This window comes from Pteronotus mesoamericanus, unplaced genomic scaffold (genome assembly GCF_021234165.1).
Source record: "Pteronotus mesoamericanus isolate MK-2021 breed Mesoamerican mustached bat unplaced genomic scaffold, CSHL_Meso_final contig_20, whole genome shotgun sequence".
Lineage (NCBI taxonomy): Eukaryota > Metazoa > Chordata > Mammalia > Chiroptera > Mormoopidae > Pteronotus > Pteronotus mesoamericanus.
In genome coordinates, this window is record NW_026555085.1 from 27,390,498 (window position 1) to 27,417,399 (window position 26,902).

At 33.8% G+C, this 26,902-nt stretch overlaps 1 protein-coding gene across 4 annotated transcripts in view; it reads left to right on the forward strand.

Annotated features, from left to right (window-relative positions):
• Positions 1 to 26,902, forward strand: part of PHF3 (PHD finger protein 3) — an 82,792-nt gene that overhangs the window by 24,717 nt on the left and 31,173 nt on the right. For 3 of the 4 annotated variants that reach the window (XM_054569545.1, XM_054569546.1, XM_054569547.1), the window contains 4 exons: positions 10,290 to 10,451; positions 13,923 to 15,699; positions 21,006 to 21,315; positions 23,841 to 24,021. In XM_054569545.1, coding sequence (XP_054425520.1) covers positions 10,290 to 10,451; positions 13,923 to 15,699; positions 21,006 to 21,315; positions 23,841 to 24,021 — 2,430 coding nt within the window. The remainder of the gene's footprint in view (positions 1 to 10,289; positions 10,452 to 13,922; positions 15,700 to 21,005; positions 21,316 to 23,840; positions 24,022 to 26,902) is intronic. The other variant, XM_054569548.1, reaches the window with a different exon arrangement.

The following is a 26,902-nucleotide window of genomic DNA, read 5'->3' on the forward strand; positions in this document are numbered from 1 at the left end:
ATATTTTGAGAAACTTTCATATTGCTTTCAACAGTGGCTGCACCAGTTTGCATTATTACCAGTAGCACAAGGATTTCTTTTTCTCCACATCTTCACTAACACTTGTTAACTCTTATCTCTTTTGGCGATAGCCATTCTAACAGGTGTGAGGTACTACCTCGGTGCGGTTTTGATTTGCATTTCCCTGATGATTAGTGATGTAGAGCACCTTTCTGTGTATTTCTTGGTCATGTATATGTCATCTTTGGAGAAATGCGTATTCTGTTCTTCTGCCCATTTAAAAAAATTTTTTTTGTCCTTGTGTTAGTTCTTTATACATTTTGTATATGAATCCCTTATCAGATATATGATCTATTTTGTGAATGTCTTCTTTTGCTGTACAGCAGCCTTTTGATTTCATGTAGTCACATTTGTTTATTTTTGCTTTTGTTGCCAAATCCAAAAAATGATTGCTGAAGAGTGATGTTAAGCAGCCTACCCTGTTTTCTTATAAGAGTTTTATAGTTTTGTGTTTTATGTTCAAGCCTTTAATCTCTTCTGAGGTGATTTTTTTTTTTTTTTTTTTTGTATAGTGTATGGTAAGTGGTTCAGTTTCAGTCTTTTGTATGTAGCTTTCCAGTTTTCCCAGCATCATTTGTTGCAGAGCCTGTCCTTTCTTCATTGTATATTCTTGGCTTTTGTCATAAATAGGGTTTATTTCTGGACTTGCTATTCTGTTCCATTCATCCTCTGTGTCTTTTTTTTTTTTTTGCCAGTGTGTACTGTTTTGATTATTATAGCTTTATTATATAGTTAGAAATCGGGATATGGGCTGCCTCTAGCTTTGCTCTTCTTTCTCAAGATTGCTTTGCTTTTTGCTGGTGGGGGGTGTCTTTTGTAATTCCATATAAATTTTAAGATTTTTATTTCTGTTAGAAATGCCATTGGAATTTTGGCCAATACCACAGGGATTGCATTGACTATGTAGATTGCTTTGTATGTTTGTATATTGTTAAAATGATCATACAATATAATTCTTCCAATCCATGAGCATGGAATATTTTTCCTTTTTTGTGTGCGTCTTCTGTTTCTTTCATCAGTGTCTTAGAGTCTTAGTGTACCAATCTTTAACCTCCTTGGTATTTTATTATTTTTGGTACTATTGTAAATGGGAAGTTACGTCTTTAATTTTTTTAAATACACTTGATGAAAGTTTCTTTTAGATAGAGACTATCAGTTGTAGCCTTAAAGAGTCTGGTTGCTATGCACATACCCTGAAAAATGTATTTTTCTGAGTAGCTTTTTTGTTGTTTGTTTGCTCCATGTTGGGATGCTTCCTTCTAATCTCTTGTTTTCTAAACTATTAGCATTCTTACTTTGAGTTCTGTAAGGAGTCAGTCAACACTGCTGTGGAGTAGAGGTGTTTTATTCTGTGTCTTTTGCTTATTAAGGGTAACTTTTTGCTTAGAGTGTAGTTTAATGCAGCTGTTCTAATCTCATGAGGTAGAACGTGGGAACCATGAAATTTTTGTGTATATTCATGTATTTTTTTTTTTTAAATTCAGGCTGTTTTTAACACAGCACCGTATGTTTCAGCTGCTCTTCTAGAAAATAGGGATATCTCAGAATGTAAAATGTCTCTCAAGGAGTTTTACATTTTCCTACCCTCTAGGAGTTTTACATTTTGTTTAATATTGTGCAGACCATTAAAAGTCTTTCCCTGGGCTGCTACAAATTAGGGATATTAAGTGTTTGTCTAACTTACAGAAAAAATATGTAATCCTCTAAGAACTTTTTTCTTGAGCCTTGTCTCTTGCTTTTCTCTTATATTTGAGTGAAAGCAAACAATGTCATAAAACGAAGTGCCAAGTTGAGATCTGATTCTTTGATATGTGACACCAATAAATAATAGTAAGATCCATATTTTAAGAGAGCTGTGTTGCATTTTTTTTTTAACTTATTTGTTTTCATGGTAACAGTCTTACTAAATAGTATTTTGGTATCAGCACCTTAACCTCGTGGTTCCACACTTGTGAGGTATAATGATTTGCTTTGGCATAAAAGTAGTTGGTACCGTTTGTTCATTTAAACAAATATTTATTGCACCCCTATCATGTGCCATATTCTTTCCAGTGCTGGAGGATATGGTGTTGTCTGAGACAAAGTACCCATCCTCATGGAGCTTACAAGTAAAGTGTGAGATGATAGATGTCTGGTTGTTTGATTCCCAGTAGAGGCCATGGTTTATTTGGTTCAGGCTGACTGGGGCAGGCCTCTCTCTGTAGGTGACGTTAAAAGTAGCAACATCCTTAGAATAGTATGGCCAGCCTTTTGAAGATCCTGGGTCAATGAAATTGATACCCTCCAGTTAGAGAAATAGCAAATGAAAAGTATACATTAATTTAAATGGTGATTAGTCAGCCCTTTTGTCAGAATAAAGTATTCTGTTCATTGTTAATAAATAGTTCTAGTATCCCCTTGAGTTGTGTTTACATGATTACATTAATATTTAGTTTTTCACCTGAGTCTAATTGATGTTCTATGTAAATGAACTGTGAGATAATGATTTCCCCATGTGCTGTCCCACCAAAAAAGAAAATTTAAGGAATAAAAGTAAAATTTAAACAAACAAGAAGTAAGTCCTTAAGCAACTAAGTACACCCTGATATTCCCTAAACACACAAACTCGTATTAAGAGTATTAACTTGGTCACTGTAGGTTTTCCAGAATTGACCAGTGGGTGGCCAAGTGCCTTTCCTGTTTGCTTATTTTTAGAAACATTACAGCAGAGCTAATCTAATGGAAAATTTGGTATGTATATTTCAGAATTTTCCTTAAAATCATAACCAATGTTGCATGGTAGTTAAACAAAAACCTTCAGTACATTTTTTAGGCCTTATATCTTAGATACATACTTATATATTTAGGGAATTAGATTTTCATTTTTTGAACTTTGTTTTGTCTGTGCTTAATCTGTTGAAAAGAAGAATGTACATATTCTGTCATTCTTACAATTGGATTTCAGTGTTACCACATACCATCTTTTATGTTTATTCATTAGTATTTTTGTATTGCCCTGTCCTTTTGCTCTGTGTACAACAAAACTCCTGGAAATAATTTCTGTGTTCTCTGTCCCTGATCTCCTGCAAATTCAGATTTCATTCTTACCAGTCACTATCATGCTACCGTATCAAAGGCCATTTCACTTTTGTTTTACCTATCAGTGGCATTTAATTCAGTTGATCTGCCTTTTGAAATGATCTATCTACTTGACTTTGGTTTACAACTCTCTCGGTTATTCTTTCATTTTCCTGTCTTCTTTTTCTTCATTTCTTTTAATGCTCCTGTTCATCTTTTATGCCTGATGTATGCTGGAGTATCTCAGGGTTCAGATTTTAGGCATGATTTTATAATAGAAATCTCTATTTCTACTCCCTTTTTTGGTGATTTATTTAATTTTATAACTTAAACTATAATTCAACATCGTAATACACACACGCGTATATATACCCAAACAAACACGCACATATATCTGTCTCCTTACCTTAGCCTAAACTCCAGACTCCCAGGGTTGCTTCTTTGGATGTCTGTTTGGCATCTTAAGCTTAATGTCTAAAACTGAAACTCTTGATACCTACTTCCCTGCCTGTGCCCCCCACTCCCGCCCCATTCCCTGATACCATTTTTTCCTACAATCTTCTTCCCTGTCTTAAGGGGCAGCTCCTTCTTTTGAGTTTCTCATTTTGCAGTCACTCTTTATATATACTTTTTTTCACATTACATATTCAGTTGGTCAGAAAATCCTGTTGGCTTTATTTTCAGAATACATTCAGAACTTGGCTACTTGAACTCAAACCTTCTTCACTGCCACTGTAGTCTTAGCTAATTCCATCTCTTACTGGATCATTGCATTAGCCTGTAAATGGCTTCTCTGTTTCTGCCATTTGGGATTTCTCAGTGTATTCTCAAACGAGTACCAAGAATGAGCCTTTAAAAGTTTGGGTCATACCACCCTTGTTGTGTTCACAGTGCTCTGGGAACTTTCCATTTTGCACAAAGGAAAAAAGCTCAAGTTCCTTCTGGCCTACAAGTCACTCTTCAATTTGCCATGCTACTTCTCTAATTTTATCTGTTCTCTCCCTCCCTTTTGCTAATCTAGCCATATAGATCTGCCTTTCTTTTATTCCTCTTAACATCCTGCTCCTGCCTGAGGATCTAGCCTTCTAATGCCTTCTAATTAGAAAACCATTCCCTTGTTCAGGCTTTGGCTGAAAAAGTACCTCAGCAGTGTCATTCCTAGGATCCTTTTAGCTTATACAGGAATTTTTGGGAATTAGAAAAAGGCACCCTTTACTCCTGTGCACAGCTTGAAGAAGAGAGAGAGACCTGATTATTAGCCTTCACTTTTCTCCTGGGCTAGAAACTTGTGCAGTAAACCATTAGAAATATCCCTGGCTTTCCTTGACCATTCTAGTCCAAATTACAAACTGTTCTTTGTTTCCCTGTCTGTACTCCTTATAACTCCTTACTTTTATTTATATGATTTACCTAACATGCTATATGTTTATTTGTTTCACCCTCATTAAACTGAAGCTTTATGGGGACAGGTGTTTTAAAATTTTTTAAAAATTTAATTTTTTAAAGATTTTCTTTATTTTTAGAGAGGGGGAAGGGAGGAGGAAAGAGAGGGAGAAAAACATGAATGTGGGAGAGAAACGATTGGTTGTCTCTCGCATGCCCCCAACTGGGAACTTGGCCTGCAACCTAGGCATGTACCCTGACCAGGGAATTGAACTAGTGACCTTTCGATTTGCAGGATGATGCTCAACTCCCTGAGCCACACCTGTCCTGGCCAGTTGTTTTTTAAGTGTATTTTATGGCAAATATCAAGCAAAGCAGTGAGAATAATAAATGAACCCCCATGTACCTGTTATGTAGCTTAAACAGTTAATAGTCTCATTTCATTTATACACCATTCACATCTGCTTACCCTCTTCTTCCCCCGAGATTATTTTGAAGCACAGCCCAGAAATCTTGTATAGTATGTCTTCGAATAATGTCGTTTTGTTCAACATCATCTTGTTATACTACATTGGTGAGAGGCCATAGGAACCTAACTTGTTTATATCAATTAGTCTGTTGTTTAAAACTGGTTTTGTTACATGTCATTTTGTACCTATGAACGATGTTAAGTGAGGACTTATGTAATTCATCTGCAAATATTTCAGCATGTATCTCTAAATGATGAGAACTCTTTTATTTTTTAAAAATAACTGCAATAATAATATCCTGCCAAAAACACTTAAAGTATATTTTCAAATATGTAGTCACCTTTCACTTTTAACCAGTTTCCTCATTTTTTTTACAGTTTGAATCATAATTAAAATAAGTGTATTTAATTGGTTGATAGTAAATTTTAATTCACATTAATTTTCCCCACCTTCTTCCCCCATCATTTTTTGATAATTGTTTGCTGAAGAATTAGATCATTTGTCTTGATAATTTTATATCATTGGTACCTGGAATAATCCAGGCCAGTATGTGACACATAGTAGTTATATCAATAAAGGTAAATAATTTATAATATTTTAGGATGGAATTAAAATGTTAAATTTTTAGGGAATAATTACTGCCTCATTTTTTATTTTAGCTTGATAGTATAATCTTGGCAATAAGAAATTATTTATTTGGGAAGGGGTCAGATGAAGGGCACTTATGGCTACAAAAAGTTATTTGAAAAGATCTGTGGGGATATACTAATAATGGCTACCATTTATTTAAGGTGCTATTGTTTGCATAAAAAGCTCTGTTAGAAACTACATTAGTTTATTCAGTTATCATAGCAATGTTTTAGTGAATGGTGGTAATACCTACATTTTCCTAGTAAAGTAATTCAGATTTATTGGGGGAAGTGGAGGTGAAGTGGGTGCTGGGCATTAATGTCTTTTAAAACAAACTTTATGGAACTAGAGACAGCTAAATGCAACTTTCATAAAAGAAAAACTTTAAAAATTGACACCAATAATACTACTTAATAGAAAAACTTTAGTAATGTGTTTCTACCTTCTTTTTCTAGTCATTCACATGTATTACATGTTTTGGGGGGAGAAATTTTTTACCAAAATATTTTAAGGTGAGGTGGATTAGAAAATGTGAGTAAGAAGAAAGGGAAAACTCTCTGAAAAAAATAGTATTTTGGTTATTTTTTGTGTTAGGAGGTGGAGGGGAGAGAGAATATAGAGCTTGGAAAAGTTACACTATACCACATGCGTTTCTCTTCCTCATACCATGCCCCTTAGTATATTGAAAACATTGAAGATTTGCAATGAAGAAACTCTTTAACTTTTTTTAATCCAGTGTCATTCTTTCATAGTTACTTGGTTAAAAAACAACAAAAAAACTCTTTTTATGAAATCACAGTTTTCCCACAGTATGAAGTTGAGTTTGCAAAAGTTGAAATATTTGTGCACATAGTAAGACTTTAGAATGTGCTAAAGTAAACATAATTTAGGGCAGAACGATTGGATAATTCAATAGTGTTGGAGTAACTTGAAGACAGCATTCTGAAGACAACTCGGTTGACACAAAATAATACTAAAATAAAAAGGGAAACTGCATTAAATATCTAATACAGATATTAATTACATAAAGAATTCATATAAATTATTGAAACCAAAACACATTAAGACCTGAGTAGGAAGAGAATAGGCAAAAGTAAAGAAATACAAAAAGGCAGTATAGTTTACACATCTGAAGTGTTCAGGCATTTTTAGTGACCATGTTTCTTTGAAAAATCTAAAACTCAGTGCTAGTGAGTTCTTACTGAGGCTTAATACCAAGCTCTTTGCACTATAAATTGTATGTAATGTTCAGGAAAGTCATATGATGAGATAATATAGTAAAAACAAATGTATTTTCCTTTTTTGACTCAGTAAATCTATGCTTTAGAGTTAATTGTAAAGAAGGAATTGAAAAGGAGAAAGTGTGTGGGTATAGTGACTTTATTTGCATTTTTCAAATTAGGAGTATAAAATGACAAATTCACCCCCAGATGGTTAATTACATGTAACATACAACTTGATGGTGTATAACCTACCACAGCGTCTTTTTGGAATAAATGTGTGAATTATCCATGAAAGAAAGAACTCAAACTGCAGGGAGGCCAGCTAGAGGCTGGATGGTCTGCAGCGTTATAGGAGAAAGCTGTGGGGCTTGGTTAAGAGTTTGTATCCATGTACGTTCTTGTTCTATTTCAAAACACAAGACTTACCAACTAGATATCTTACCTTTGTGACTGTGCAAAGATATCATGTTCTTTAGTTTTTTCCCCCTCAAATATGATACTTAATGGGAACTTTTTTTATAGAGGAAATGATTGTCCTAGGGGTAGAGTTTGGATTTTGTGCTGCCAACATGAATTAAAGGGTGTCAAATGGTTCTCCTTTTTGTGTAGTAGTAAGGTGATTTAAACTAATCCCAGTTGTTCAGAAATTTAATAAATTTAACTCCAGATGATTTTCTTTTTATTTCATGTATCCCCTCTTACAAAAAAAGAGTAGAATTAACTAGTCTTGAAATAATGTAGTGTTAGTGTTAGGAGGACTTAACATAGACTTGACTGTCGTCGGAGCTCAGGACATTTAATTAGGGCCATTTGGGGATAGGGATGGGAGGGATTTTAATGTAATTTAAATTCAGGCTCAAGGAGGTTTCTGAGTATGAGTCTAGGTTTTATGCCAACATTTTTGAATGATGGTGACACCTAATTCTGGAATGTGGGAAGGAGAAAAAGCATAATTGGTTTTCTGCATGGCGTGGCTGACTGTGTACTTGCCTCCTAAACAATTCAGAACATTGCATTTTGGCGGGGGTGGGGTGGGGTGGGTAACCCAAAGTTTCCATTTTAGTGGATATATTGCATAGGACTCTCCATTTCTTTAAGAGCTGAATATCACATACTGACTCTTAGCTTGTCTTACAGCCCTGGGAGGGAGAGATGTGGGAAGTCCCTGTGAAATAGGCAGTGTCCTGAAAAGAGCCCAGATTCTCCTTTTCTTTCTATTCATTTTCTTAGCAAACGCAGTTGGATTAAACTCTTTAAAGCACTTGTACCTAATTGGGAGGATTTGCCTGAGATTATTCATTTTTTACTGTGAATTACTTTAATCAGATAGGTGGATTAGAAGAAAGCTCAGATACATTTCTTAATGGTTAATTTATTCTGGGGGAAGTTGAGGAAAAGAAGGAGAAAGAATACATAATTTTTTGTTATGGGGTACATGAGTGGGAATACTCTGAAACAAAACACTTACCAGTTAATATAGGGCTTGCTATATGCCAATTACTGTTCAAAGCCCTTTACACATACTAATTTGGTCATCACAGCAAGCCGCTGACCACTGGTATCTCCATTTTATAGAAGAATCTGAGGCACTAAGAAGTTAAGTAGGTGCTTTTATTGTTGGGGGTCCTTAGTGTAAGAGACCTGGGAATGTGAAGACTGTAGAGCTTCGTTTAATGTAATGAATAGTTTTGAGATGAAAGAAATACATATTTGAGAAAGATCACAGTGATAACTGTGCAGAGAATAAGATGTGGGTATGTGTTGGGATGTCAGTAGAGGCATTGGGACACTAGGAGACTTTCAGTCTTCATGAGAGATGATGGTGATTTGGAATAGAATGTTAGCTGTGGAAGTGGTGAATGGTCAGATGAGTGATAGATTTTGTAGATAGAGCTAGCAGGATATACTTAATTGATTGGATGTGGGATAGGAGAGGGAAGCTAAGGGTAGTTTTAGAGTTTCAGGCTTGAACAATGGGGGGAATGAATGGAAGTTCCATTAGGGGCAGTTTCAATAGGGTAAAAAATAGATATTCTGTTTTTTAGAGTAATTTATATGACAGGAAATGTAGAAAATAGGGGGAAAACGTATATATTTTTTAATAGAGTAATTACTGTTAAAATTTTTGTTTTCTGCTGATTTTTCTGTTTGTCTGAATGTACATACACACATTTCATTTTTTTGTGTGTTACTAACAAGGATCAAAGTATGTTTTCTAGCCTGCATCTTTTTCATAATTCATTCTTCTATTTATAAGTTTTTGATTAAAGTATATTAGCAGCTTTGTGATTCTGTTTGTTGTCAGATTGCTCTTCAAAAAGATTGTACCATTTGAAAGTGTATTTATAAAGAATTTTGTTCTCTTTAAATCTTAGGGTAGACTACTATCTTGTTGTGAGCTCTTTTAAATGAAGTTCTACTTGGCTACAAAGATGAGGACTAGATAACTTCTTGAGGTTCCTTCTAACCCCTAGGATGAAGATAATAACTAACATTTGTTTAGTGCTTTAAAGTTTTTCTCATACATCACCTCACATCATCCTTACAACAGCCCTGGTGAGGTAGGTAGGACAGGTATTGTTACTCTAATTTTAGAGATAAAGAAACTGATATGGTAGGATAAGTGATGGGCAAGTTTTAAGTATTTTAGCAGGGATTTGAATTTGGGCCTTCTGGTCTAATCTAAATAATCACATCCTTTTTACAAGATTTCATACGACTGCACATTTAGTTTTGTTATATGTCAGCCAGTTAAGGTACGTTTATTATATAGAGAAATAAACCCAATGACAATATAAATATAGTGTTTTTGTGTTTATATTTTGTTCAATATTTTATAGTCCTTTTCCATATCTCCCCATATCATTAAATGAGTGATTCTGTCTCTTTTTTGACTAGGAAGAAAGGAATTTAACTATATAGCTCTATTAAACACCTACCATTTTTCTCTAGCATTTGGGGGAAGGGGAACTTACATGGTATTTTTTATTTGTGTGTGTGTGTGTTACCACTGAAAAGTATATCCACAATACTTTCACACATATATTATGTAAAGTTAGAACAAGAATCTTTTGGTTCTAGCATGAACCTAGAATCACAAGCTTTTTAGGATATTAAACTCTTTGTACCACTTTAACCAAAATTGGGCAATTGAGTACTCAGGTATACTTGTTTATGCTCACAAAGGTGCATGATATGATAAATGATAAATGAGAGTGATAGTGTAGGTCAAACCAAGAAATACTATAGCTAATCTCTTTGACTATCTACCTCATAAGATAGAAATTTGTAATACCGAATTGGGAGCTTGATAGTGACCATATCACACAGTAGGAATAAACCTAGATCTTTGAAGACTATGTAGTATTGCATTAAAATCTCACAGTGTTTTCTGTACTGCTGTTAAGAACTTAAACATCCCCAATATTTTTTAGAAGTAATTTTTTTTGTTTTTGTTTTTTTCTAGTTGTTGGTCTTGACGATATTATGGACGAAGGAGTTGTTAAAGAAAGTGGCAATGATACCATTGATGAAGAAGAACTGATTTTACCTAACAGGAATTTGAGGGACAAAGTAGAAGAAAATTCAGTGAGATCACCAAGAAAATCACCTCGTTTAATGGCACAAGGTAATCCTTCCAAAGATTACCTAGAAAATCAAAGGTGTAGGGACAGATACAAAAAATTGTGAACTTGCTGACCATTTTGATATGAATCAATTTTGAGTTTATACCAATTTGTTGGTATAATTTTTTAAAATTTTAATTGAAATTGTACATTCACATAACTTAAAGAATTGGACTAGTTATATAAGTATCTAATACTTGCTACTCCACTCTTAATTTTCATTTTCCCAGAGGAAACCACTATTAACTCTTTCAGGGTTTTATTAATTTTTTGACATTTACTTAAATGTCTCAAGTTTTGTTTTTTTTTATATATATATATATAATCAAAATGTGTGTGCGTGCACGCGCGCGCGTGTGTGTGTATAGCTACTTTTTTACGATTCTGATGTAGGTATTTAATTATTTCACACTGTGGATTATGAAGATTTAGCGTTCTTTCTTTGATATGATCATGGTCTGGTTGTACATGGAATTCAGGCTTGGAAATCATTTTCGTTCAAAAATTTGAAACTGTTCTGTTTTTTCCTAACTTGAGTATGGAGTATTTTGATTCCGCCATGCCTCTACCCTGGGTATGTTAGCGACTTTTCGTCTGAAAGTTAGTGGAATCTCTTTCTTATCAGCTCTAGTGCTTTGATATTTCTGATAACTATATTTTGGTGTGGGTGTGTTCTGTATATTGAGCTGGGTATTCAGTAGGTCCTTTTAGTCTGAAACTATGATTACTCAACTTTGGGAACATTTCTTGAATTGTTTCATTGGTAAATTTACTTCTTTATTTTCTCTGCTCTCGCTTTCTGGAACTCCTATTATTCAGGTGTTAGATATCAGGGACAGGCCATCATTTTCTTTATCTTGCCTACTTTCTACCTGTTTGCCTTTTTCCTCTACTTGTTGAAATTTTCTCATTTATTCTCCAACTTTACCATCAAGTTTTTGCCTTTATAATTTGTGAATCTTCATTTTTTGTTTCGGGAATGGTCCTTTTTGTAGTGTTCTAGTTTTGTTTCATGTACGCTAATACTTCTGTTTTCTGTCACAAGGTACTTAATGGTATCTTTAAAAGTTTTTTTCCTTCTTTCATAGTTACAGTTTAATTTTTTTCAATGTTGTCTTTTTTTTTTTTTTTTTTTTTTTTTTGAGGAGGAGGCACTTCAGTCTTTTCAGCCTTAAGAGACTTTCCTAAATGTCTGATTCTTAATTGTTTGCTCATGTTTAGGGAACTAAAACTGTATGGAACCTTTTAATTTGTGGGTTGGGTTTTGTTAATCACCGTATGGTGACTTGAATGTGATAGTTTTGGGGAGGGAATCTTGATGTCAGAGTTTAGATTGCTAGCACATTGTGGAAGCCCTTAAGAGAAGTTGAACGGGATGTCTGTTTTCAGTATATGTAACATTAGCTTAATCTCGCAAATTTCAGTGTACTTCATCCTTCATCTTTTATCTGTGATGTACCTTAGCCTAAAAACTGTTTTACACTCCCCAGAGAATAAACCTTCCAGTCTTGGATTAGGACCAGGGAACAGGGAGTTGTCCAAATAGATGTAGTTGGCGAGAGAAGGAGCTAGGGATCTAACTGTTTCTTAAATAACTTCAGCTCATTTTAGCCACCCACCTTCTTGCCAGCACTGCCAGCTTTTAGCATTTGTCTTTTCCTGAATTCCTTACATCAGTTGCTCCTTGATCATCTCATTTGACTTCCAGAATTGTCACTGTTTTCTCTTCTACTGTTCTTTCTTTCCTTTAGATTAATGCCTTTTCTATAGGTTTAGCGGGGGTTTTGAGAAGTGGATCGACTTAGGTGCATATATTTACTTTATCATCTTTTTCTCAATGTATATTTTTACTCAGTTATTTGGTATATACTGGTGACTTTGAGAAATGAACAAAAATAGAATGCACATTATAGACAAATGTTTTGGCTATACAGCCAGGCTGTAAACTAAAGCAGTTGATATTTAGAGGAAAAAAAAGTAACTTTACCCTTTGCTCAGTAAATCAAATACTATTGCCAAACAGTTTTTTATCTGAATGCTTTCACAGTTGAGTATGCTATTTATTTATTATTTTTAGCAACCACTTAGCTAATGGGTGTTAAACGTTTATTTTATGTCAGAGCAGATGAATAAAATAGATCTGAAGACAGCTTGTAATTAAGTTACAGATCTTTAAATATCATCTAAATACTGATAACCAATAAAATTTGAGTTTTTTAAAAATGTATAATTGAACATGTGATAAGCCATTCATAATACATGAAGAATTTTTAAAAGTTTTTGAGTGTTTAACCAAATGATCAGATATTTTACCAATAAATATCTGAGGGAATTGGGAAGGGACTCTAAGATTAGTATGACCATACAATTTCTTGTCCAAACTGGGATACTTAAGAGTGAAAGGGTATTCTATCACCTAGAACTGTTACAGACAAATGGGAACATATGTTTAAGAGTCTCACAGTTTAGTGATGTGTGACAGATTAGAGAAGTGTTCTAAATATTGGTGCAGTAGTAGGGTTTTGCCTTGAAAGGAAGGAAAAAGTTTTTTTAGGTTGATAATGTTCAGTTTTTATACAGAATCGATTCAGAGTCTTAGATATGCATAGGTTTGGAAATAACTTTTTTTTTTTTATTTTAGTTTGTGCGTTGATTTTTCTACTTAGTTACTTAGCTCTCTCTCTTCTCAGTCCTCCTCCTACACCCCCCCGCCCCACATCTGCCCTTGTGTTTCTTTTTTCCTCCAGAGGATATATCCAAATAGGAAAGGAGGAAAACTCAAATTAATAGGTTCTTTGTTAGAAGCACTGTTAAAGGTGGAAAGCTTTATTATTTTCATACTTTATTTTTTGTGATATATTTTCTTGGTTTAAGTGTTTTTAATTGTAATTTTTCTTGTTCTGTGTTTAATATTCTAGCATATACATCTTTCTCTTAGGAATAGCTTGAATGCTAAAATGGTGTGATATGAGTTGAAGCACATTCAGAAAGGAATTAGAGTTCTTTTGAGGCTGTGCTTTGAAACTCACAGATTTGTTTGTAATAGGTGGGTTAGTTCAGATTTTACTGGCACCTGACATTGGTTTTATATGTTTAAAAATATTTAATGTTTAAAACTGTATTACAGTTGTGCTTTAGGATGGGTGTGTTGATGTAAAGGAGGCTCATTTAACTTATTTTACTCTCAGTTTATTTCTTATAGAAGAGACTTGATGAAAACATTTCTGTCTTGTAGTAAGTTATAATAGTCTAAATTTTATAGAGGTTTTTCCCCTGCTAGAATTTATAGAACTTTGATAAATACAAAACATATATATCTCTAAATTCATCATCATGAGTGTTGAGTACATTTTCATTGAAATGATACATTTTGTAGCTCAGAATAAAGAAGTATATATTCTAAATTGTATTGAAATAAAAACACATGGCAAAATAGCTAAGTTATTTTTATTTATTTTTTTTCCTTGTGATAGAACAAGTAAGAAGTTTGCGACAAAGCACTATTGCCAAGCGTTCAAATGCAGCACCTTTAAATAGCACAAAAAAAACATCTGTGAAGACTGTATCTGCCTCTAAAGCAGGGGGGAAACAACCAGAGAGGTGTCAGATAAAAGAAGAAGCTTGTACATCACCAAAGCCTGAGTACCATAAAGAGAGCAGAAGGAGCAGTCGGCATATTGAACAAATTGAAGTGGTACCAGAAATATCAGTGTCTTCAAGTCATTCTTCAGTATCATCTTGCCTTGAAATGAAGGATGAAGCTGAATTAGATTCTAAGCAGAAGTGTAATAATCAGGGGAAAGCAAATGTGCCATCTCATGAATTAAATTGTCCACTCCTTTCAGAGACTTGCGATGGTATCGAAGAAAAGAAAAATGAAGCTCTGATGGAATGTAAAATCAAGACTAAGACTGTTAGTAGCACATCGTTTACATTTTCAGATAAAGAAGAACATGAACAGAATGATTCTATTGCGGATAAAATGGATGAGACTATTGCTGAAGAAATGAGGACAAAGGAAAAAGTTGAACAAGAATCAAAGGAAACAGTAAAATTATCTCATGAAGATGACCAAATTGTTGAGGAACCTGCATCTTCTGCTCTGTCTGGTGATGCTGCTTGTACAAATAAGACTGAAAAGAACCTTGTAGGTTTGTCTGGTTCTGGGGATGAAGTACAAGAATGTCATTTGGAATTGAAGAATACCATGGAATCTGACAAAACTAGGAATTCCCTTCATAGAAATGAAATAGAACCATTGGGTTATTGTAAAGACATAGAGTCTAATCATAAGCAGTTGGAGAACACTGAATTTAACAAATCAAACTTTGAGGTGGTTGATACTAGTGCTTCAGAACCAGAAAGTAGTATTGTAGGACATGCTGTTTGTGATGTGCCTGACCAAAGTTCAAAACAGTTGAATGTCGTTGAAAGAATTAAAATAGAGTCTCATGAAACAGCAAACCTTCAGGATGACAGAAACAACCCGTCAAGTAGTGTTTCTTGCTTAGAGTCAAAAAACATAAAATCCAAACACAGAAAACTTGTAATTCATTCTAAGCAAAACATGACCACAAATACTCTGAAAAAACTTGTTGGAGCAAAGCATGAATTGATGCATAACAAAACTAAAGCTAGTGTCAAAAGTGTGAAACGAAATGCTGATGAACGAGAACCTCAACAAAATTTTCATAGGCCAGTCAAAGTGAGAAAAAAACAAGTTGATAGGGATTTAAAGATTCAGAGTTGCAATTCTGGGGTTAAGTCTGTGAAAAATCAAGCTCATTCTATATCGAAAAAAATGCAAGATCAAAATTTAGTACAGATTTCCAAACCTGTAACTCATTCGTTGAGTGATAAACCTCATGGGGGTTGCTCTAAGGAGCCTCATCATCCTGCACAAACTGGACATTTATTACATTCCTGCCAGAAACAGTGCCATAAGTCCCAGCAGCTGGCTCCCACTGTGAAAACCAATAGTCTTGTGAAGGAAGAGCTTGAACATGCAGGTGGTACAGAGCATTTTAAGGAGGAGGATAAACTGAAACTAAAAAAACCTGAGAAGAACCTACAGCCCCGCCAAAGAAGGAGCAGCAAAAGTTTTTCTTTGGATGAGCCACCATTGTTCATTCCAGATAACATAGCTACCATAAAAAAAGAAGGCTTAGATCATAGCTCTTCATTTGAAAGCAAATATGTGTGGACTCCGAGCAAACAGTGTGGGTTTTGCAAAAAACCACATGGCAACAGGTGTGTGTGCGTGTGTATGTGTATGTGATGTGTACATTGAAGAGAAATTGCTTTTTTAGGGTGGGATTAGTGTGAACATTTTTATACAAAGAAATTATTTAACATACAAAGACTCTTGCAGAAACAACAACAACAAAAAAACCCCGCATCATTCTTGGATAAACAATAGGAAGATGGAGTCACTGAATTTATAAATATGTCATTTTAGAACATTAAAAAAGCATAGCCTGACCAACAGCGGGTATATATGGGAATGCTTTGTCATTGTAACCAGTTAGTGTAATTTAGTCATTACATCTAGGGGAAATAAAAACCCTTTTTGCTAATCAGAAAACTGTTACACTGCCTTGGGTCTATATATAATATTTTATTTGTCTTGAGAAAAACTAGTAATAAAGTGTGAAGGTCATAATGGAAATTTTATTTTTCTTTGAAGATTTTTTTGGGGGGAGGTAGAATGATGCATACAAGATAACTTAATACTACTACTTCATAACTATTAAACTTGATCTTGGAATGAAATTTGATAGCTAAAATAGCTGTTAAATTACCCATGTGAAATTTGTATGTAACATGGAATAGAGTGAAAACAAGATCTTTCTTTTTGAATGATTTAGTGATTTGTAGGATTTCTTGTGAATTCTAATCTTTTAAGAAATGATTTTAGCACTGTCCTTCTGCATTCTCTTCTTAGGATTCAGTTTAAAGTTTTATGGCATTCTTCCCACCATGTATTTTGTTCCCTAGCTTTTTAAGAAAGGAAAACAAGAAATGAAGTGGAATTTGCAGCTACAAGATTATCCTGTTCAAGTGTTCAGATTGCTGTTGGAACTTCTATCAACATTGATATGATAAAAGAACATTATAACTTGCACATTGTAATGTCCTTCCTTCCTTGTAAAAGTAAATGTTATGGTGACTTTTCCAGCACTCAGATTACATAAAAATGAAACTATTTAGGGAGGCACAATTTAGAAAAGTGTGTAATTCATTATTTTAGTGTGGGGAGGGGTAGTTGGGGAGAGTGAGAAGACTTGCAGCTATTTTGTAAAAAAAAAATAACTCGAGTTTATGTCAGAGTTTCATTTGTGATTCAGCCTGTGGCCTGTTTCTAGTGTCAGTTTAGTGGTTACTTCAAAACAGTGTAATTCAGTTTTTAAAAATCGTGACTTGTTTGAACATAGGACTACATTTGTCCTCACTTACATGTTCTTTTTATGCTTTTTTAAAATTTAAAACAACTATTCAAACACTATAAAGTGGGCCTGCTAAATTTTCAGGCCTAAAAGGATTAGGGGCTTGGATGGTACATTCAAGTCCTCTTTTATGCCAGCCCTTTTCTTTCTGCCAAAATCTTCTAAAAATTACCATTGTGCTGTGTGGTCAAAGGAATAGAATAGGAACCTCAAAGTAAATGAGTTTCTAAAATGAAACTTTGGTCTTGAGTTGGAAGCCATGTTAGGGATGTTACTATATAGCATTTTTTTGGTATGAACTTCTGATGGCTGGTCCTCAGGAGTTTGCCCAGGCTTTTAAATGACTGTCATTTTACCAAAATCAAGTTATTTTCCTAAAGTGAAAATTAAATGTTAAGTCCTTCTGTTTTTTTATTGAATGCTGCCTTATGGATCTACTCTGTAAAACCTTGAGTTTCTTTGCTTCAGTCTGGAAAATGACAGAATATTAGATGTGTGGGGATTTTGAGTTCATTCTATGTAATTTACATGAATAATATATAACAGCATTGGAAATGGGTAATTTTGGAAGCACCATTACATATTATTTCAATTTTGTGAATAAAGAACCCTAAATAATTGATTGTTTTTTTTCTTTACATTTAACAAGCCTTCACTACTTTGATACACTGTGCATATATTGAGGTTACCCAAAAGATGCTCCGGTTGTGCAGCATGTGATTTTTAAGATTTGAATTTGTTAGGAAGGGCATATTGGAAGTAATGTAATCCATCTTTTTTATGTCGTGCACTAGCCCATTAAAAGTTTTTGGTACGATGTTTTCTACCACTTTTGACAGCCTTGCTTCTGTAAAGACTATTAAATCTTCAGCATTTTACATGTATTGCTGTGGAGGTTAGCTTCTTGTATGTGCTTCCAGAGGAAATTATTTTTTAATAGATTTGTTCATGGTATGACCAAATGCAATATTTGACCATAAGCAATTTTTATACATGTCCTAAAGACAATAAGTATTGACACTCTAACAGTTTACACCCATGCTGGGGTGTTGATTTTTTATTTTTTGGATTCTGTTTACTTTCCGGATTCAGCCTTAAATCAGAAGTATACATATTTTAAGAACCAGACTGTTTAATAGTCATTTAAAAAAGTTAATGTTACCTTTGAACTGCTTTTAATTATAAGCAAGTTAGTGTATTGGAAGGATCAAGTCTTAGTCTTTTTGTTGCTAGCTCTCCTGAAGACGTATCTTTATATTATAATTTCTTGCTCAGTTATAGAAGATTTAATTTATTGTGTGAAATTTTAAAAAACATCTTAAAATGGAGGCAAAGCTTTATAATCAAACCTTATATTTGGAGAAGGAAGTTTTTGCCTAGAATAAACGTTTCTGGTTTTTTCTCAGGACTTTAAGAGTTTGATAAGTTCTGCATATTAGGTAGTGACAAAAATACTGATTTAATGTTTATGTGGAGTTGAACCCTTTCATCTTAGAAAAGAGTATATATACATTCATAGTGATGTGGCCTAGATTTTCATTTGAAGGAAACAAAAGAACTGAAGGCCCATCTTGTAACAGTTACTTTGTTAATGAACTTGCTAACAATAGGAATTCACAGTTTTGTAGTTTACTTTGAAAACTTGAAAATTTTTGGCTTTATGCCAAAATGATTAGAATTTTAAGTTATTTTACAGTTGATGTTTTTATTTTTACTTTAAATTCTATATAGGAACATACAATATAGGAAAACATTTTTCAAACTCTTCCATTTAACTGATTCATGCTGACCACTTAATTTAGAGCTAAACTCCATACAACATGTTTTTCTTTTTTTAAGTGATGAAAGACTTTAACATCCAGCTTACAGTTTGTTAAGTGATTTTGCCTGTTGGTAATCAGAAATTTAAGGACACCAGAAAATGGAAGAGGAATCCTGTTAGCTGTGTGATTCATACTCTTCCTCCCGCCCCTTGAAAAATAATATGGAAAGGAAGAAAATATATAATCTCTTTGTTATATCTTTTAAAAATACGGTTCATAAAGTTTATAGTACTTGTAAGTTTTAATCTTATTCCATGTTTACATTTTGGGTTTTGAATTTAATTTTCAAGTTATATGATGTTTTCCCCAAGGATATATGGAAATTATTTTTATCAATGTTATTCTTGATTACTCAGTTTTATTTAACTGCATTATTTTTTACATAAACTCTAAACTATTATTAAGATGTCAGCAACAGCACTAGTAGTTGCTTTTCACAGCCTCTCAAGTCTGAGGAGATGGAAACGTGAGGCATGGTGTAAAATTTCATGATTATAAAACTTTTAAATAAAATTTTGAAACACTTTAAAAATGTGCTTTATAAATTGATACTTGGATTTGGAACAAAAGCGTGACTATGGTCATGGTATGTAGCTTTTATTGAATATAGTGTCTTACTGAAAAGCTTAAAGACTTGAAGAAATAATATAACTCCCAATAATGGAAATAAAGGGAAATCACTAGTAGCTTTCCTTTAATATTTCAAAGACATTGCTTTCAAGAAATAGCATTTCTTAGAACAGTGCAAGGTGAAATAAAACTTGGAAGCACCTGTATTTTTCAAACGTTCTTTTACTGCTGGTTCTAAGATCTGTATCATTGCAGCATGGACCCATCAAAAGTCTCCCCAAACCTGGAGAAACCACTTCTGTTTTGCAAATTAATGCTACATTGTTTAAAAGTTTATGTACTAGAGTTACAAATTTAAGAGAGTCTGGCAGTTTTGTTTTTACATAAGGGATGAGATTTTTTGCTTTTATCCCCTAAACCAAATGAATCAGTGGGGACATGATGGCTTACCTGGTAAAGCCAGCACACGCATTACCAGTTAGGGTAAGGAATGGTGAATTACACACTTGAGGTCTAGTCCTTAATGCACAGCATTAGCTTGGTATGCACTAGAACACACGAGTGCTGCTATTGAGGAACAGCGTATTTAGCATGACTTTTCTCAAGATACCATGTAAAGATAGAAGCTTTTAATGATTTTGAGTTCAAGCGATATTAGAGAGAGGACCACATAACTATTACCTGTAACATCTTTCTATTGTACCATAGGTTTTAAAGAGGAGTGGACACATAGTGGTGCCACTATTACTGTCAAAATCAGTCTTAAGTCCTGAAAGAATATATCTGAATCCTTAATTTTCCAAGCATAGCATGCGTTACTAACCTGAAGAAGGGAAACTTAAACATGACTGAGTGAGCTTTGTAGTTTTCCTAACAGTGATATTTAAATATGTAAAAAAGATAATATCTCCCTAACATTGATGCATATATATATTAGATTTGCCATGAGTCATAAATCTCATGTTCCTGGACGTTTTCACTGGTTAGCGATTTCTTAGATAAAATGCAGTAAAGGGAAAAGTTACAGGGACATTCTTTAGAAATTTGTTAAAAGCCTGAATATTAATATTTTTTACATTAAGATACAACACTGGTATTTGCTTTGAAAAAGTTTTATCAGCTGAAGCACTGGGTTGGTACTAAGGAAGTCTACATTCAAGATTTTTTTAGATGAATAATGCCACACCCTGAACCAGAATATTTGACCTCAAGAAATAGTTACATAGTTAAGATGGTGAACAAGAAACAATTTGAGAGACTTCATTGTTAGTTTTTGAGTTGTATTTTTGTTAATTTGGTTTTTCTGTCATTAAAAATGAGTGGTTAAATGATTCTCCAATTTTATGTATGATTTCAGGTCTGTGATAAATGAAATTTTGATGGATTGTAATCAAATTATCACAGACCTTAACCCTTGTCAGTGGAGATGTTGTTGTATACTGTTATTCTATAGAGCATACTAACAAAGGTCAGTTGTCCTTTATTTTCGTCCCTATGGCTTTTTATTTTTCAGTATTTCTCATACTAGAGGGGAAATAATTGGCGTATTAGAAGTTTCATTTTCACTGAATATTTTTTCTGAAAACTTGTTCCATGTTAAACTGATAGAATGGGTAAAGCTGGAAAACAAACTATCAGAGTCAAATATTGAAAATTTAATTTAGTCTTGACATTGGTTTTTGAGAAAATGTGTTAAAGTTCTTTTCTTCTTTTCCAGATTTATGGTTGGCTGTGGAAGATGTGATGACTGGTTTCATGGCGATTGTGTTGGGTTAAGTCTATCTCAAGCACAACAAATGGGAGAGGAAGACAAAGAGTATGTGTGTGTGAAATGTTGTGCTGAAGAAGATAAAAAGACTGAAATAGCAGATTCAGGTATTTTGGAAAACCAAGCTAAAGTTGAAGTCCATAGTGAAGACAAAACAATGGAATATGAAAAGTTTGGATTATCAAAGCATACATCAACAAATGACAAAACCAAGTATATAGATGATACAGTGAAGCACAAGGTCAAAATTTTAAAACGGGTGAGCTGCTCACTAATGCATTCTTTTGTTATTTAAGAAATTTGTTAGACTGATCATTAGAATTTGAAATTTCTCCTTAGATTTTTTTCTAATGTGCATTTTAAAATTTTACTATAGCAATACATTTTAAATCTAAAATATTTTGGCAGTTTTGGTGAAATTAGGTAGCGACATCTTCAGAACATACAGATCTTATTTTTTAAAGTCTTTTTGCTATTTCTAGTGTCTAGTTTGGTACTTGGATTTTTTGTGGTGGGAGATGTGTGTGATCTTGGAGTGTTAGGTGGAAATGGTGCATAATGATAACATTTTTCCTTTAATAGTTTATATTTTATTGTAATTTTTTTCCATTACCATTTATTACCCCCTGTACCCTCTTCCTCCACCCAACCCTCTCCTCTAGTCACCACACTTGTCTGTGTCTGAGTCCTTTTTCCTTTTCGCTTCATCTTCCATCCCTTAACCTCCCGCCCCCTCCACCCCCAGTAACTGTCATCTGCTCTCCATCTATGAGTCTATCTCTATTCTTGTTAGTTCAGTTTGTTCATTAGATTCCATATAATGAAATCATATGGTACTTGCCTTTCTCTGACTGGCTTATTTCTCTTCTATTGATAAAAAATGTCTTGTAATCTTTAAACTACATTTGACATTATTTTCAACTGGAAGAGTTATTTTCTCTGTAAGGAAAAGTAATTTTAATTTGTTTTACTTTTGTCCTAGTGTTTGCTTGGAACCCTCACCTCATAATTTTTTTTTTAAATGTGACAAGCTGTCAGTTTTCCCTCATTCTTATATTTTATCTACCTTCTAAAAGTATTTTCTAATAGAAATTTTAAGATACTTAGTAAATTACAGAAGCAATATATAGAGGACACAGTACTTTATCTGGTTAAATTTTCTTTATTTTTGTTGTCTACCGTTTTATTACTGTTGATTTTTCTAAGAGTGCTCGGGGGTGGGAAACACAGTGGCAACAAATGTATATGGATAGTTAAGTATAACAGTCCAAAAGACAATGAACATGAATTGTAGAGTTGGAAGGAACCTTGGAAATCTTATAGTTCAGCCATTCAGATTTAAGAGCATAAGCATGTTTTCTCCGAAATCTCTATTAGAAACTCATTTCTTTCAGACACTCCTTACATGACAAATTTGGATTAGGTTCCAGTTTGCCAGATTCTCATGGTATCCACTGTTTTCTGTCTGCTGAGACTTTGAAAATCAGATTATGTCCTCCTGACGTGCTGTTGCTTTGTCTGTTGTCTGGATTAGCACCAAAGTAGCTCATAATACAGGACTGAAACCTCCATTTAGAAGAATTTATAACACACCTTTGGAAAGCTTCTATTTATTATTAATCATCACTTCTTGGCCATTCAGAAATATGGCTCATTGTTTTATCATTTAGTTGAATTGTCTCCAGCTTGTCTAAAAAGACATTTAAAAAAACATTAACATCGTAAATGCTTTGAGGAAACCCCCCCTTTCAGAAAAATAATTGAGTTCAGTCTGATTTTGTAAATTCATGTGCTGTCCAAGTGATTACTGCTTCCTTTTTGACGTACTGTTGAATCTTACTTAGACTTGTCTGATTTTAGTTTACTAAAACTGCTTTTTAAATATCACTTGTTATCCCTAGATTTTACATTGAACCATTTGTTGAGTTCCTGCTGTATGCCAAGCCCTGCACCTGACTTGCGTATATAGCACTGATTGAAATAAGTACCTACTGTCAAGTAAATCTAGTTGGAGAGGTGGAAAATAAATTTAAAAAATTAAAAGATTCCTTGTTTGGGGAAAATCAGTTTTTGTATGTATTCTGTCTTGAAACCTATGATTATATGTCCATACATAGTGTTCCATCTTTAAAACACTAACATGATGTGATTAATTTCTCCCAAGGGTCTTGGAATGCCAGTTTTACTACCAGTTCTTTGTGTATTATATTAGGACAAGAGTAGCAGGTATCCTGATGGTTTGTTCTACGTTATGGAAGTGAAACTTCCCAGTTGGTACACTGAGAACTTAAACTGGTACACTTACTATAAGTGAAAAGCACTTCATTTGTTCTAAAAAATAGTGAAAAATACAGATATTTATTTCTCCATAATCCCTCCCTCATTTTCTCATATCCACAGCCAACTAAGAGAACTCTTATTATCTTGTATCTAAGTTTTTATTTCTGATACCATTATTGGGAACATGATCTCTGCTTTTTAGTTTTCCTTTATGTAGGAGAGCTAAATAGGCTATTAGGTGTTTCATAGACAGATGCTTAACAAATGGATTTTGAATGAAAGGGTGATTTTTCTTTTTGCTAATAATTGAGAATAATTTTTTACATCTTTAAAAAAACATTTGAACAGTTATTAGGCTAAAGAATGGAATATGTTTGGTATTGTAATAGGCTGTAATACTGGTTAGGTTTAATTTTTTTTATCTACATTTCTTGAGTCTTGCTTTATATTTATAGATAGTGTAGTAGTTTTAATTTTAATGAATTAAATACTATTCTTTTCCAGGAATCTGGTGAAGGCAAAAACTCATCAGACTGTAGAGATAATGAAATGAAAAAATGGCAGCTAGCTCCCCTTCGAAAGATGGGACAACAAGCATTACCTCGGAGAGCCTCAGAAGAAAAAAATGAAAAAATGCCAAAAGATTCTACAAGTGTTTGTACAGGAGAAAAAGCATCAAAACTAGGTAGTAAGATTAATAGAAATTATTATGTATTAATGTACTTATATTTTATTTCATATACTATTAATTAGTATACTTAGGGAAATTTAGAAATTTTAACATTTTAATGTTAATAAATATAGATTCGGTGATTAACCATACTTGAAATTGAAAACTGCTACTCTAAATTCTGAGGGAGTACTAATGAACTTAGTAAGGCGCTTGTCCTCATGGCACTTAAATACCAATGAGAGAAGAAAGAAAATAAGTAGACAAGTAAGGAAATGGTATGCTATTTTACAGAATTTAGACACTATGAAGAAAAAGTAGAGTAATGGGATAGAGTCACAGTTGTGGAGAGTGGTTGGAGTTTGTTTTAGAATGTAAGTGGTATTTGGAAGGATGTGAAGTTGTTTGGAGGAAAGACTGGGTAGGTGGCATAGCCAGTCTGAAGGCTTTGAGGCAGAAACAGGTTGGGTATTTGAGGAGCAAGAAAGCCACTGTAGAGTGATTGGAAGGTAATATATGAGGGATTGAACGGTGTTAGAAGATGAATTCAGAGAAAGTTATGTAGGCACTTTGACACCATGACAGAGTGTGCATGTGTGTATAATATACTTTTTAAAATCCTCACAGATGGTATGTTTATTGATTTTCAAAGAGAGGAAGGGTGGAGAGGGGGAGAGGAGAGAGAGAAACATTGTGAGAGAGAAACATCCTCCATTCCACTCCTATAATGTCCCAGACCGGGGATCAAACCTGCAACCTAGGTAATGTGCCCTCTTCAGGGATCAAACCTGCAATCTTTTGGTATATGGAGCGATGTTCTAACCAACTGAATCACCTGGCCAGGTCAATATTTTATTCTGAATATCATGGTAAAACTTCAGAGGATTTTGTACAAGGGAATGAATCACTATGGTTTTTCTGTGGAGACTGGACTGTAAGAGGAGAGAAGGAGGGTAGACCATTTAGGAATCTATAGCAGTATTCAAGGAAAGAAATAGTGGTAGCTTGGAACAGAGGTAAAATAGAGGTAGTGAGAAGTGGTCAGAGATATGTTTTACAGTAGTTGGCAGAACTTGCTGATGGGTTAGATACAGGTAGTTGAAGGAAAGAGTTGTACATGATTAGATAAATGTTGGTGCTATTTAATTGGATGAGAAAGACAAGATTTGGGGAGGAATATTGAAAAATTATGATTTGGGCATTTTATCTTGAGATGCCTATTAGATATGCAGGTGCAGGATGTTTGAATAAACCTTTGGCTGATGAGCCTGGAGCTTAGAGAAGGCTTTGAGGGATGGTATATAAATTTTGGATTTATCAGTGCATTAGTAATTTAAAATCATGAACTTAGATAACAGCTACAGTAATAAAGAGGCTGAAGCAGATTCTTTGGGACACATCAGTGTTTAGAAGTTGGGAAGAAAAAGAGAGATGGCATGAATAAGGTGAGAGAACTAAGAGACCCTGGTAGTCTGGCAGCCAGATTAAGTGTCATAAAGGAGGAAATGATCAACTGTGTCAAATGTTGTCTGGACATCTAATAAGATGAACACAGATTGTTAAATATGTGGTTTAGTGAAATAGAGATTATTGGTGACCTTCATTAGAATGATTTTTGTGGAGCAGTGGGAAAAACCAATTATAATGGTTTATGAAAGAATGCAAAGCAAGAAGAAGATACTGATTACAGAGAACTCATCCAAGGAATTTTGTTGTTAAAGGGAACAGAAATGGTGTGGTAGCTAGAGATGGATATGGGATCAAGGACTTTTTTTTTAAAAGGAGTTATAACATGTTTGAAAAATTAATACAAATGATCCAGTAGAGAGAGAATTTGGTGATACAGGAGAGATTATGTGATAGTTGAGGTTTAAAAATCCATAAATGAGATGGAAGAGTAGGATCCACATAGAAGGGTTAGGTCATAGAAAAGAGAGATTGTGGTAGGAAGGACATATGCAGGTTGATTTAGTGATGGGAAGATGGGATAGCTGACATTTTTCTGTTTTCTCAGTAAAAATATGAAGTGAGAAAATCAAATGAGGTTGAAGTTAGGGAAAGAGGTAGTGTTGGTTTGAGAAGAGGAGCAAAAATGTGTAAAATAGATATTTTAGAAAATAGAAAGTGAGAGGGCAAATTTACTAGGAAATTTTAAAAGGATTAGGGGAGCAGATTGAGTATCTCTTTGAGATTTGGGGTTTATAAATTTAAATTAAGAACTGTCCACACCAGTGCTTAATTGTCTTGTTATCTTTAGCTGTTTGTAGGCTATTGAGTGAAGGATAGAAATTGACTTTTTTCACTGGGGCTGTGATTTTGCCAATGCAAATAAAGAGAGAGAATAAAGGTATTAAGTGTGCAAGGGAGTGGTAATAGTATTAGATTATCTAATTAAAGTTGGTTATAAGGGAAGGTGAGAGCATGAATGTTAAAAATGATAGATTTAAGAATTGTTGGAATGAGGAGATTCTAGAATAAATAAGCTAGTATGAGAAGTGGAATGTTTGACATTGAGATTTTGGAAGTACAAATGCATTAGTAATGATGGATTGAAAAATCATTTGAAAAGCTTAACATTTAAATTAAAATATTAATCAAGCACAATTGTTTTAAAACCAGAGGAGATTCATCAGTTTTGTGGTGGTAGTAAAATCATTAAATTATTTGCACACTTAATAAGTTGAGACCAAATTTTCTAAATACTGTATTTTGCCATGTATAATGTGCACCCATGTTTTTGGCCCAAACTTTCAAGAAAGACTTTCATTTTAAGTTTTTAATTCATTATTTATTTACATTTAGGTATTTCTATTTTGTATTATAAAGGAATTTTAGCATTTATTTTTTAATATATTATGACAATACTATCCATGTGTTTGCACATCCTTATTTTCTC